General features: G+C 42.3%; 1 protein-coding gene across 3 annotated transcripts in view; it reads left to right on the forward strand.

Annotated features, from left to right (window-relative positions):
• The window catches only part of slit2 (slit homolog 2 (Drosophila)), a 464,730-nt gene that overhangs the window by 19,253 nt on the left and 431,505 nt on the right, over positions 1–13,972 (forward strand). For all 3 annotated transcript variants that reach the window (XM_087986800.1, XM_087986798.1, XM_087986799.1), the window contains exon 4: positions 10,262–10,333. In XM_087986800.1, coding sequence (XP_087842926.1) covers positions 10,262–10,333 — 72 coding nt within the window. The remainder of the gene's footprint in view (positions 1–10,261; positions 10,334–13,972) is intronic.

Raw genomic sequence — 13,972 nt, forward strand, 5'->3', positions numbered from 1 at the left:
GTGAACTGCCTACTTGAACAGTTGCAGTCCATGTGCTGTGGGTTGACTGAAATGCCATTAGGGAGGAAATTAGTTAGACTGCGACAGAATAAAGGCATCATGTCTGCTGGCATGATACCAGGCAGTGATCTGCACGATTCACTGGCTATGATCGTATACCAGCTGGACATAAAGGACATGGAATCCCTTTTGGTTCTCATTGAGGGCTGAGTGGAAGGATGTGGCATCGATAAAGCAAATTGTGAGCAGCCATTGGCATTCTACATCACAGAGTAGCCTGTAATCCTAGTGAAGCCACATATTAGGTCTGCTTGCTGCTCTCTGCAAAAGAGAATTGAATTTATTTAGCTTTTTTTGATTAGGGATGCAGTTTACATAACAGCAAATGTCACATTTTGAGATGTAAATATCTCTAGCTCCTCTTAAGAGTGAGTGAACATAAAGATTTATGAAGAAGTTCTGAAAAACAATTGCACTAGATTTCTCTATTTCTCTTTCCAAAGGTGCTGCCAGACATGCTGAGTTTCTCCAGCACTTCCTGTTGTTGTTGCAGGTTTTTAGCATTTCCATTTTGCTTCTATGTAAATGTTTGTGCTGTCCTTGGCCTGTTCTGAGGTTGGGTTTATGGCTGCAGCAGAGGGCATCACACACATTGCTCTTTGCTTACCATCAGGTCAGAGAATTGTTTCCTGAATATCTTGACTGCTGTTAAGAAACCTTCATTGCCTCTTCTACTCTCCCTTCTTCAGGCTTAACCTGCTCAGAATGAGCACTGGTCATTCCCCACATGATGCTGCATTCCGAGGGAAATGTCTACTGGAGTACCCATGCCTCATAGCTACTTCATTTGCAGAAACACAAAGTCACAAAGCCACAGAATTTTTGTGGGCCAGAAGGAGGCTATTTGGCCCATGGTACCTTGGCCAGCTCTTCAAATGAGCACCACTTCCCACTGCCAATCTCCTGCTTTTCCCCCTTATCCTTGCACACATTATCTCTTTCCAAATTATCATCCAATGCCCTCTTGAAAGCCTCAGTTGAAATTGACTCCACCACATTTCGAGGCAATGCATTCCATATCTTAATTCGGCACTGAGTGAAAAGAATTTTTCTCACATCACCCTTGTTCTTTTCGCACATCATTTTCAATCCATGACCTCTGGGTTCTTGTTCCTTTTACAAGCAGGAGCAGTCTCCCCATTTCTCTGACCAGATCATTTCCTCCTTGGTGAGCATATAGGTACACTCAGGAGTATCTAGCTTTATGTACAAATTCATAATCGTTTGATGATAAGGCAAAGTTGGCCTTTCATGACACCTTATGTTATTTGGTGGTGCAGTCACACAGCCTGTACAAACCTGTACTGGATCCAGTATAATACACTTTTTGTTCTAAGTAGAGTCATAGAGTCATACAGCACGGAAACACACCGTTCAGTCCAACTTGTTCATGCTGACCAAGTTTCTGAAACTAAACTAGTCCCACATGGCTATATTTGGCCCATATGCCTCGGAAGATTAGAGTGGTGCTGGAAAAGCACAGCAGGTCAAGCACCATCCGAGGAGCAGGAAAATTGACATTTCGGGCAAAGGCCCTTCATCAGGAATGAGGCCGGGAGCCTCGGGGTGGAGAGACAAATGAGAGGAGGTGGGGCTGGGGAAAGGTAGCTGAGAGTGCAATATGTGGATGGAGGTGGGGGTAAAGGTGATAGGCCAGAGAGGAGGGTGGACCTGTCATGACCTGTCCCATCTAGGTAAAAACAATGACTGCAGATGCTGGAAACTAAATTCTGGATCAATGGTGCTGGAAGATCACAGCAGTTCAGGCAGCATCCGAGGAGCTTCAGCAAAATCGACGTTTCGGGAAAAAGCCCTTCATCAGGAATAAAGGCAGAGAGCCTGAAGGGTGGAGAGATAAGCTAGAGGAAGGTGGGGGTGGGGAGAAAGTAGCATAGAGTACAATGGGTGAGTGGGGGAGGAGATGAAGGTGATAGGTCAGGGAGGAGAGGGTGGAGTGGATAGGTGGAAAAGGAGCTAGACAGGTCGGACAAGTCCGGACAAGTCAAGGGGACAGTGCTGAGCTGGAAGTTTGAAACTAGGATGAGGTTGGGGAAGGGGAAATGAGGAAACTGTTGAAGTCCACATTGATGCCCTGGGGTTGAAGTGTTCCGAGGCGGAAGATGAGGCGTTCTTCCTCCAGGCGTCTGGTGGTGAGGGAGCGGCGCTGAAGGAGGCCCAGGGCCTCCATGTCCTCGGCAGAGTGGGAGGGGGAGTTGAAATGTTGGGCCACGGGGCGGTGTGGTTGATTGGTGTGGGTGTCTCGGAGATGTTCCCTAAAGCGCTCTGCTAGGAGGCGCATAGTCTCCCCAATGTAGAGTAGACCGCATCGGGAGCAACGGATACAATAAATGATATTAGTGGATGTGCAGGTAAAATTTTGATGGATATGGAAGGCTCCTTTAGGGCCTTGGATAGAGGTGAGGGAGGAGGTGTGGGCACAGGTTTTACAGTTCCTGCGGTGGCAGGGGAAAGTGCCAGGATGGGAGGGTTGGTCGTAGGGGGGCATGGACCTGACCAGGTAGTCACGGAGGGAACGGTCTTTGCGGAAGGCGGAAAGGGGTGGGGAGGGAGATATATCCCTGGTGGTGGGGTCTTTTTGGAGGTGGCGGAAATGTCGGCGGATGATTTGGTTTATGCGGAGGTTTGTAGGGTGGAAGGTGAGCACCAGGGGCATTCTGTCCTTGTTACGGTTGGAGGGGTGGGGTCTGAGGGCGGAGGTGCGGGATGTGGAAGAGATGCGTTGGAGGGCATCTTTAACCACGTGGGAAGGGAAATTGTGGTCTCTAAAGAAGGAGGCCATCTGGTGTGTTCTGTGGTGGAACTGGTCCTCCTGGGAGCAGATACGGCGGAGGCGGAGGAATTGGGAATACGGGATGGCATTTTTGCAAGAGATAGGGTGGGAAGAGGTGTAATCCGGGTAGCTGTGGGAGTCGGTGGGTTTGTAAAATATGTCAGTGTCAAGTCGGTCGTCACTAATGGAGATGGAGAGGTCCAGGAAGGGGAGGGAGGTGTCAGAGATGGTCCAGGTAAATTTAAGGTCAGGGTGGAATGTGTTGGTGAAGTTGATGAATTGCTCAACCTCCTCGCGGGAGCACGAGGTGGCGCCAATGCAGTCATCAATGTAGCGGAGGAAGAGGTGGGGAGTGGTGCCGGTGTAATTACGGAAGATCAACTGTTCTACGCAGCCAACAAAGAGACAGGCATAGCTGGGGCCCATACGTGTGCCCATGGCTACCCCTTTGGTCTGGACGAAGTGAGAGGATTCAAAGGAGAAATTGTTACAGGGCATCAATGTGGACTTCAACAGTTTCCTGATTTCCCCTTCCCACACCTCATCCTAGTTTCAAACTTCCACTCCCCTTGACTTGTCCGGACTTGTCTGACCTGCCTAGCTCCTTTTCCACCTATCCACTCCACCCTCTCCTCCCTGACCTATCACCTTCATCTCCTCCCCCACTCACCCATTGTACTCTATGCTACTCTCTCCCCACCCCCACCCTCCTCTAGCTTATCTCTCCACGCTTCAGGCTCTCTGCCTTTATTCCTGATGAAGGGCTTTTGCCCGAAACGTCGATTTTGCTGAAGCTCCTCGGATGCTGCCTGAACTGCTGTACTCTTCCAGCACCATTGACCTGTCCCATCTGTCAATCTTCCTTCCCACCTATCCACTCCACCCTCGTCTCTGACCTATCATCTTCACCCCCACCTCCATCTACCTATTGCTCTCTCAGTTACCTTCCCTCCCCAGCCCCACCCCCTCCAATCTATTTCTCCACCCCCGAGGCTCCCAGCCTCTTTCTTGACGAAGGGCTTTTGCCCGAAAAGTCGATTCTCCTGCTGCTTGGATGCTGCCTGACCTGCTGTGCTTTTCCAGCAACACTCTAACCTTGACTCTGATCTCCAGCATCTGCAGTCCTCACTTTTGCCATATGCCTCTAAATGTTTCCTGGTCATGTACCTATCCAGATGTCTATGAAATGTTGTAAATGTACCGGCATCTACCATCTCTTCTGGCAGTTCATTCCACGTACAAATCACCCTCTGTGTGAAAACGTTGGCCCTTAGATCCTTTTTAAATCTTTCTCCTCTCACCTTAAAATTATGCCCTATAGTTTTGAACTTCCCCACCCAGGAAAATATTCTTGCTATTCACCTTATCTGTGCCCCTTATGATTATGAGCCTCTACAAAGCCATGCCTCAACCTCCTATGCTCCAGTGGAAAAGGTCCCAGCCTATCTAGCTTCTCCTTGTAACTCAAACCCTCCAGTCCTGGCAACACCCTGGTCAATTTTTTCTGAATCCTCTCCAATTCAATAATATTCTTCCTGTAGCTGGGGTACCAGAACTGTATACAGCACTCCAGAAGAAGCGTCAGCAACATCCTGTACTCCCTCAACATAATGTTCCAACTCCTGTATTTAATAGTCTGTGCAATGAAGGCAAGTGTGCTAAATGCCTTCTTAATTATCCTGTCTATGTGTCACACAACTTTCAAAGAACTATGTACCTGGACTCCAAGTCAAATGTTTGTCAAATTCAGAATCTCCCCCAGACAATACGATGTTGGAACTACTGCCTGATAGTGATGAGGTCATTTTCGAAGCCATTAATGGAGAGCCCCAGACCAACATTCCCAGTGCTGGGAGTATAACCCACTCCCTACTAACACATGTTTTGTTGTAGTCCAGTGTAACAGAGGACTATGTCTTATAAGTAAATTATTGTTGTAGTAGCAAGATCTATGGCTTAGTTGTTGGAGTTATGTTCTGCATTTGAATAAACAGTCTTCTGCATTCGATTCTTAACTCATTTTGTCTTTAATACTTAAATGTCACAGTGAAAAGACTTTTTTTTCCTGTGTACCTCATCGCTCCCAAGTTTATGCCGGCCCAAGAAAAAGCTCCCAACTATTGTAAAGTTCTCAGTGTCTGTCCTGTACACTGGGTTGGGTTTTGCCTGACCTTTTTATGGTTGTTGAAGTTGGAGTGAGGAATGGAGTCTGTTTGCATTGAGCAGGACCTTTTTACTAATTCAGATGGCAAGCTGCTGTTTGTTTTTCCCACATCTGTTTTGCACTGGTTCTTTGTGACAATGTTTGCTGGATATTGGCCCTTCCACTTTCTCCTGAAATGAGAAGCCAGTTTAAACGGATGTTTCAAAATGTTAAAGACGCCCTCAGTTGATTGCTACCCCACAGCTCCCCCCCCCCCCCCCCCCCACTACCAAAACTCCTCTGGCGCCACTTTTATTATTATCAGCCCACAATGCTTTGACTGTATTTCTCAAGAAAACAGTGGCTGTCAACTGTCTGTAGTAGAAGATTGAAAAGCCCCACAATTTTCAAACTGCGGCTTGACTGGATCTGCTGTGTTGTTGAAATGGAGCTGCTGATTTGGTTTTCCCAGTTCCAATTCCAGATTTCCACTGATCTCCAAGGAAGTTTTCCTTCACTTTCCCTGAAAATAGTGACACTTGCTCAGGTGATAGGAATTCACCAGCACATTGTCCAACAGATTGACATTTCAATTCAAGCTTCGACAGTGAATTTTTGTCAAGTTGTGACTGAACAAGCCATCACAGCCAGGCTTGGTAACGTTGTGGTAAAATTATTCAACAAGTCAACCAGAACCCCAGGCTAATGTCTGGAATGGATTCAAATGTTACCATGACAGCTGGTGAACTTTGAATTCAGTAAAAAATAAACAAATAGTAAAATGTCAGCCTCATGGTGACCATGTAGCCACTGTTGATGCTGTAAAACAAAATCTGGCTCATTAGTGTCCTTTAGGAAAGCAAATTGGCCATCCTTACCTGGACTGGCCTATGTGTGATTCCAGACCCACAGCAATGTGGTTGACACCTTGCCTCTAGGCTCTGAGGGCTGGGCAGTAAATAATTGGTTTAGCCATTGAGGCCCACAGAATTAAAACACTTTCACGTTGCTGTTTCTTTCTTGGTGCCTCAGTCTTTTACTAATTTATGTCAACATTTTTGATGAGGGGAGAGAAATCATGATGGTTACATTTGCAGATGGCACAAAGATGGGCAGGAAAGTCTGTTGTGTAGGGCAAGATGGAGGATGTAGATTCATATAGATAAGTTCGATGTGTGGACAAAAATGGCAATTTGATTACAATCCTGGAAAATGTGAAGTTGCTCATTCTGACAGGGAGACTATGAAATTAGAGCATTATTTAAGTGGAGAATGACTGCAGAATTCTAAGGTGTGGAGGGAACCTGATATTCCAGTGCATGAGTCACAAAAAACTGCTATTCAAGCACAGCAAGGAGTTAGAAAGATAATGGAATGTTACAAAAGGACTTGAACGTAAATGGATGTTACGCTCCAATTGGAAAAGGCTTTGGTTAATCCATATCTGGAGTACTGTGTACAGTTTTTGTTTTGTTACATAAGGAAGGATGTGAACGCATCTGAGGCATTTCAGACAAGGCTTATTAGATTGGTATCTGGAATGGAAGGGTTGTCCATGGGGAAAGATTGGTCAGGCTGGGCTTGTTTCTACTGGGGTTTAGAACATAGTTTTGGAGAATTAGGGATGACTTGATTGATATAAGATCCTGAATGGTCTTGATAAGATTTGGAAAAGATGTTTACAGATAGACCAGAGAGTTGGGCGGAGAAGTGGCAGATGGAGTTTAATCCAGGCAAATGTAAGGTGATGCATTTTGGGAAGTCTAAATCTAGAGCCAGCTATACTGCAAACGGAAGAGCCTTGGGTAAAATTGATGAGCAGAGAGATTTGGGAGTTCAGGTCCATTTTACCCTGAAGGTGGCTGCACAGGTGGATTGGGTTGGTCAAGAAGGCATATGATATGCTTGCCTTCATCGTACGGTGTGCTGAGCATAATAGTTGGCAGGTCATGTTAAAATGGTACAAGCTTTGGTTTGGTCGCATTTGGAATACTGTGTACAGTTCTGGTCACCACATTATCAAAGAATGTGGACGCTTTGGAGAGGGTGTAGAGAAGGTTTACGAGGATGTTGCCTGGTATGGAAGGTGCTAGCTATGAAGAGAGATTCAGTAGGTTAAGATTGTTTTCATTAGAAAAAAGAGATTGAGGGGCACCTGATTGCCGTCTACAAAATCATGAAGGGTATAGACAAGGTGGATAGAGATAAGCTTTTTCCAAGGATAAGGGATTCATTAACGAGAGGTCACGTGTTCAAGGTGAGAAGAGAAAAGTTTAAGAGGGATACATGTGGAAAGTACTTCACACAGAGGGTGAAGTGGAACACATTACCAGCAGAGATAGTAGAGGCAGGCACGGTAGATTCATTTAAGATGAGTCTGGACAGATGCATGAGTAGGTGGGGAGCAGAGGGATACAGATGTTTAGGAATTAGGCGATAGGTTTAGACAGTGGATTTGGATCAGCTCAGGCTTGGAAGGCTGAAGGACCTGTTCATGGGTTGTAAATTTTCTTTGTTCTTTCTTTGTTTCCTCTTATGGATGAATTCCTGCACTGGGGACACTGTTTAAAAGTTAGCGGTTGCCTTTTTTAGGGTAGAGATGAGAAGAATTTGGATTCCTCTGAGCATTGTGCCTCAGAAGGCAATGGAGATGGGTTCCATTGAATATTTTCAAGACAGATGGATAAATTCTTGTTCAATGTGGGTAATTCAAGAGAAACAGAAGAGCCATGATCTTATTGAATGGCAGAGCAGGCTATGTCTATGCCTAATATGCATGTTTCCCATTGTAGCCTTGGGACAATCAGACCAATTGAAAGCATTTTAAAACATATTTAACACACATCATGAAACATATATACACATTGAGCTGACAGTGATGCCAGTAAAAGTATGATTGCAAAGTCAAGAACCTGAACAAATAGGTCAGTCACATGCTGTATGCTGTATCATGATTGGACGAGGATTAAAAACAACCTGGACCATCCCAAAGAGAAGTTTATTGGAATTAATGTGTGTGACACAGGATTCATAGAAAATCATGTCTGTTTCTGAAATTTTGTCAGATTGATCAATTAACCAAGAACAAGCAAATCACAATTTTGTAACAACAGGGACCACTCCAACACCGGATTCCTCCAAAATGCTGATTTGACATGAGCAATAATTGAAATGTTGAGGTAGTTAGTGGTCCTTCAGTAAATATGTGAACCTTATTGAGTGTGTTCAAAACAAAGTTTAATTCACCAGTGATCATAAGGAAAGAATTGTTCAGGCTTCACTTTCTCATTAGTTGCGCTTCTCATCACCTCTCAGTGGACTTTGTGGATTTCTGACTCGCTTGCCTGCCTACAGGGAACATTTTAACATTCTTTAATGCCTTGGGTAAATGCTGCAAGACCACCTTGTGGAATTGACAAGCTGTTATCATACCCTGGCCAAATATATAACACATTTTTCATTTTGATGCATATGTAGCACCTGCGTCCATTAGGGCTTGGACCTTCAATAAACACACAAAGCCAGCCTTTGACAGGCACCATATGAAACATATTAAGAGCAGACATAATGTTCTTATTATATGAAAATGAGACAGTGGAACTCCTGGCGTGCCTCTGAGTACTCAACAAGAATGTTTAAAATGCAGAATCTTTTGCTCTTCAATTTACTTGCCATTCACTTTGTGTGGAGCTTATTGATCTGAAATGAGCAGCAATCCTGGATCTGACCCCAGCAAAAGAAATGCTAGCCAGGGGCCTCACTTCTGGTTACAGTCCACTGTGTCCTGATTTGGTGCGCAGAGGATCAGGCTGTGGAATGATCGCTCCCTTGGTGAAGTTTTCCGCTGACATGTGGGGTAAATTCACCAGTTCTTCACTTGCAGTATTGAGTAACACTGAAAGGGAGCAAGGGTTGGATTACTGGTGTGACAGCACTATCGCTCTATCTTTGATTTCCATGACTTCCAGCACTACAAACCGCTAAGAATGTGGGATTGGTAAGCTTAGCCGTTATGAATCACAGAAGGAAGTAATTTGGCTCATCATGTCTGTACTGTCACTCCAAATGAGCATTGTGACTTAGTACCATTTTCTTTCCTTTTTTCCATATCCATGCAAATTCTTTCTATTCAAATAATAATCAGATGCCCTCTTGAAGGCCTCAACTGAACCTATCTCCACCATACCAGATCCGAACTGCTGATTGTGTAAAAAAGTCTTTTCTTACATCACATTTTCTTCAATTGAGGTTTGTTAAATATATCACTTTACTTGCATGACACTGTAACCTTTTCCTATAAATTCTGTGTCTTATGGTCCTACTCCACAACCACCTGATGAAAGAGCAGCTCTCCGATAGCTAGTGCTTCCAAATAAACCTGTTGGATTATAACCTGGTGTTGTGTGATTTTTAACTTCCTTAAATCACTGCAGTCCTTGGGTTGTAGTGCTGTTAGGAAGAAAATTCCATGATTTTGTCCCAGTAACACTGAAGTAACAGCAATATAGTTCCAAGTTGGGATGATGAGACTTGGAAGGGATCTTGCCAGTGATGTGTTTCCATGCATTTACAGCCTTGGTCATTCTAGAGGGTAAAGGTCACAGCTTAGGAATATACTGTTGAATGAGTCTTGTAGATGCTTCACACTGTTGCCACTGTGCATCAGTGCTAAAGATCATGAATGTTAAAAGTGGCAGGTGAGATTTCAGTCAAGTGGGCTGCTTCATCTTGGATGGTGTGAAACTTCTTGAGTGTTTTTGGAGCTGAAATCATCCAGGCAAAAGAGAGGAGTATTCCATCAGATTCTTTACTTAAGCCATGTAGATGGTAAATAAATTTGGGGATCCAAAGGTGAGTTACTTTTTGCAGAATTCAAAGTTTCTGATTTGCTCTTGTAATCACAGTATTAGATAGCTTGTCCAGTTCAGTTTCTGTTCAATGGTTGTCCTCAGGATGTTGATAATAGGATTTTCAATAGTGGTAATATCATAAATATCAATTGGTGATGGTTAGATTCTCTTTTTTTGGGATGGTCTTGCCTGGCATTTGTGTGGCACAAATATTACTTGCCACTTCTCAGCCCAAGTCTGGGTATTGCACAGTTCTTGCTGCACTTGGATATGGATTGCTTCAGTAGCTGAGGAATCACAAATTTCATTGAACATTATATAGTTGTCACTGAACATCACCATTTCTGACCTTATGATGATATGCTTTTGTGTAACTTTCTCATGGATCTTTGTCTTTTCACTTTCTTCCCTCTCCAGCCGCCTGAATAGAAACAACCTACAGGTTTTGCCAGAGTTGCTTTTCCTGGGAACTCCGAAGCTCTACAGACTGTGAGTAATCAAGTTTCTATAAACCTGTCAAATTTGGCAATGAAAAGGGCACCTGGATGATTTCAGTGTCATGTGGCTACTCCTGAACCAATCGTACCACATCAGCACCGCTTTACTCTTGATAACTTGCTCCTCAATCTAACCTAATATTGCAAGTGGTCATACAATTACAGACATTTTGTTATTCGGCTGTCTGGAGAAAGAATTATTTTTGCTTAATTGTCCCAGTTTTCTAAATCCCTTACAGCAATTGTTTTTTAAGTGAACCAGTAGGATAGGGTTGTAATTTGTTTTGTGCTTTCTTACAAATCATAAATCAAAGTTAGAGCTTAAGCTCTGAGATGTCCTCGGGCACTTTGAAGCAAGCAGATGTAGTCCTGATGGTAATCTAGAAGGAAAACAGTTCATTGTTAAGCCATTGAGAAGTGAGCAGCTTCCGAAAGGGACAGGAGGAAGGTCATGTTTGGTATGGTTTCATGTAGTTATAGTAAACTCTTCATGCCTAATGGGCCATCACTGCAAAATTGCGAGTTAAATCAGGACTATTATGTGGTTGACTTTACTTTCATTTTCTTTATGGAAATCCAGTTTTCAGTTCAGAAATTAAGTTCCAAAGTTTGAAAACTGTTTGACTTGCTGCACATTAGCTGCAAGTGATGAATGTTAGCTGCAAGTGTGACACAGTGAGCAGTGATGAAACAACTGGTTTTTGCTGGGGAGCCTCCTTCAATTTTACCTTGAGTAATTTTGCTGAAAGTAACTGCATTCATCAGACAAAAAAAAACTGTAGGTGTAGTTTCATTGTATCATGTGCAATGATTTTGTCAACTGTGCTGCCATCCAAAGTGAAATTTAAATAAGTGATCACCTCAGTCTCTATTTCTCTACTCTATGAAGTGGAATGGTTACTTTTAAAATTTCTGAAAGCAGGAATCTCGCTCGCTTTGTTTAAAGATCCTCATTGATCGTATAGCATTATGAAAAAAATTGGAGTGATCTTGATGTCAATTGCAATTCTTCCAAATATTTAAGAAAGTGTATATATCAGTGTAACTAACAAATGCACACTTATTTTGCACAGACAGCTTTTAGCATTCATCAGTGTACTGAAAAATCATTTGGAATTACTTGGAGGAGATTTTTCTGCCATTAATAATTGGACCCCAGTTGTAGACTCTACTGGAACAGAGGAGAAATGGTCATAATATCCCTATTTACCTCAAATGTTGTCCCCATTTTCTCTCCTGCTGGGGCTGACTGCTTCCCAGGGTTTGATGTCTCTGTGCTTGTCACTGTACAATACTTCACCTCAGTGAACATATCTGTACTGGACAGTCAGCAATGTTAAGCAGCTTAGTCATCAGGTTATTTGACTCTGTCTTCTGCTAACCTGACCAAATATTGATGGAGTTTGAGGGTGGTGTTTGGAGGTGAGGTTGATAGTCACTTATTTAGCAGTTTGGCATGTGAACAATTTCTAGATGCTTTCCTTGTTCAGCCTTTCCAAACCTTTTACTATATAATGTTAATACATTTCACTGCTGACTACTTCAGAAAACAATGTCCGACAGAACTGTACTTAGTGTGTTTATTTCCCATTATTCCTGTGTTGATAAAGAATCTGCTTGGGTTCACTTAGATCAGTGTGAATTATATTAGCATGGTCTAATTCAATAAAATCCTTTCTTAAGATATCAGATCTCTGCACAAATATGCCATGCTCAGGAGTAGCAGTGGAATTTCCCGTTTTTACTTATCATTTTTTTTTGTATTTATTGTGGTGACATTCAGGATGCTAGTGCTCAACGTTCAATAGGGAATCATGCTTGAAGGTAATGCAAGTTAGAGAATCCAGCTCACCCTCCATTCTCTGTGTTTGTGGGGTCAATTATATTTATCCATAGAACCTAAGGTGATACTCACAAGCCACCAGCACCAATGAAATACAGTATTTTTAAAAAGACTCATGCTACAACATTTGTACCTTTGTTTCAGAAAGACATGGGTTTGAATAATGCACGAGTTCTTGAACTCATGATCCATATTGTCATGCTGGTATATTACTAAAGGAGTTACCAGTCAAGGTACATTGTTGGATACGCTGCCATTTACATGAGACACTCAGTCCTTGTTTCCTGCTGAATTGAATGTTAGAATTCCAATAACCTTGGGTCAAAAGAACAGGAGAACCTCCCTGCCTCCTGACAAACATCCTCCCTCAATCTATATGAAGAAAATGAAAAACAACTGAGTTAGTGACTCGTTTGATGTCTACTACTAGAAGGTGTTGGTATGGATTACATTTAATTTCATAATGTTTATTTTCATTTAGTTTCATAGCAATGGTGACTTACACTCTGAAACTAAACATGTGAAGCACTTTATGTGTCTGTGTGAAAAATCCCAATGTAATGCAATAAGTTTCACATTATTTTGTAAATTAAATATTTGCACTAAAACAGTTTACTGCATTGCCTTATTGAAAGTTACACAGATCCTTCTCCTTTATTTGGATTATGGTTTAAATAGTGCATGAAAACCCTCAGCTGTTCACCTGAATGAGATCAATAAAGCATTGTGAATTACAATTTTCAATTCCTCTCCAAATATCACCAGTCCAAACAAACTGTATGACTTGGCTGAGTGGAATAATTATACATTTTAAATTGGTATTTTAAACTTTGAACCACTGAGTTTTAGGGCAGCTATATACTTTATCCAGGCCTGCTGTAAATAAATTAAATTCAAGCTATTTAAAATTATGTTGTTGTCTGCAGGAATTTCCATTAAGGAAGCCTGCTAGATAGTATTTTGTATTTTAGTATAAAAAAATGAATTACTTCATCCTCAGAGATAAGAGTGTTTATTGTGTTGCTTTTTTCTGACTGTATTTAAATTTTAGAGATGTTGACAGTCTTTAAACTCAGAAAGAAATAGATCCATTCATAAGCTTAGATCTTGCACGGTATGTAGCTGTTATGCACCAAAATGCATTGTGGTGGCCTATTCAGTGCTTTTATCATACATGTTTGTGGAGCACTGTAATGTATGTTAGTGACAATGATTCTGTTAATAAGTAAGCAACTCTAGATCCTGCTTTTCCTTTTTCAGTGGCTGCGTTTCCATGAGTAGAATTTAATTCTTCCCAGGCTGAATTAATAACGTCCTGGGTAATCTATATAAATCATTTGGTTTCACTTAGACTAAAAATGAACTTTTTGAAAAGCTGCTCTTACTTTGTGTTTGTCCAACGTTCAATTTAAGTCTTTGGCTCAGTTGATGTCATTGGACGGTCTTCACAAGAGCTAAGTTACATCTCCACTCCTCAGTGTATATTGAATGCTCTGGCACACATTACTGGTTGGTAAGTGGAATGTGCACTCCAAGCATATAAACAGGCAGAACAGGCAGAAGTACATTCTGTGCAGATTGACACAAACTGACCTGACTCTGGTTTTTCCCAAGTAATGAATTTTCGTTCACTGCCTTCTGAGAGCAGTCCACAACACAGTATCCATTTTCTTGAATTGAAGGCATTTGTTAATGTTGGTGAACTGTTTTGTTAACCCATGAAGATAGCTGGTTTCACGTAAGAGTCAAAATACCAAATGTGATTAGTTATTTTACAACAGGAGGCAT

The sequence above is a fragment of the Chiloscyllium plagiosum genome, unplaced genomic scaffold (genome assembly GCF_037043375.1).
Source record: "Chiloscyllium plagiosum isolate Xiang-an unplaced genomic scaffold, Cpla_swu_hap1 HiC_scaffold_1, whole genome shotgun sequence".
Classification (NCBI taxonomy): Eukaryota; Metazoa; Chordata; class Chondrichthyes; order Orectolobiformes; family Hemiscylliidae; genus Chiloscyllium; species Chiloscyllium plagiosum.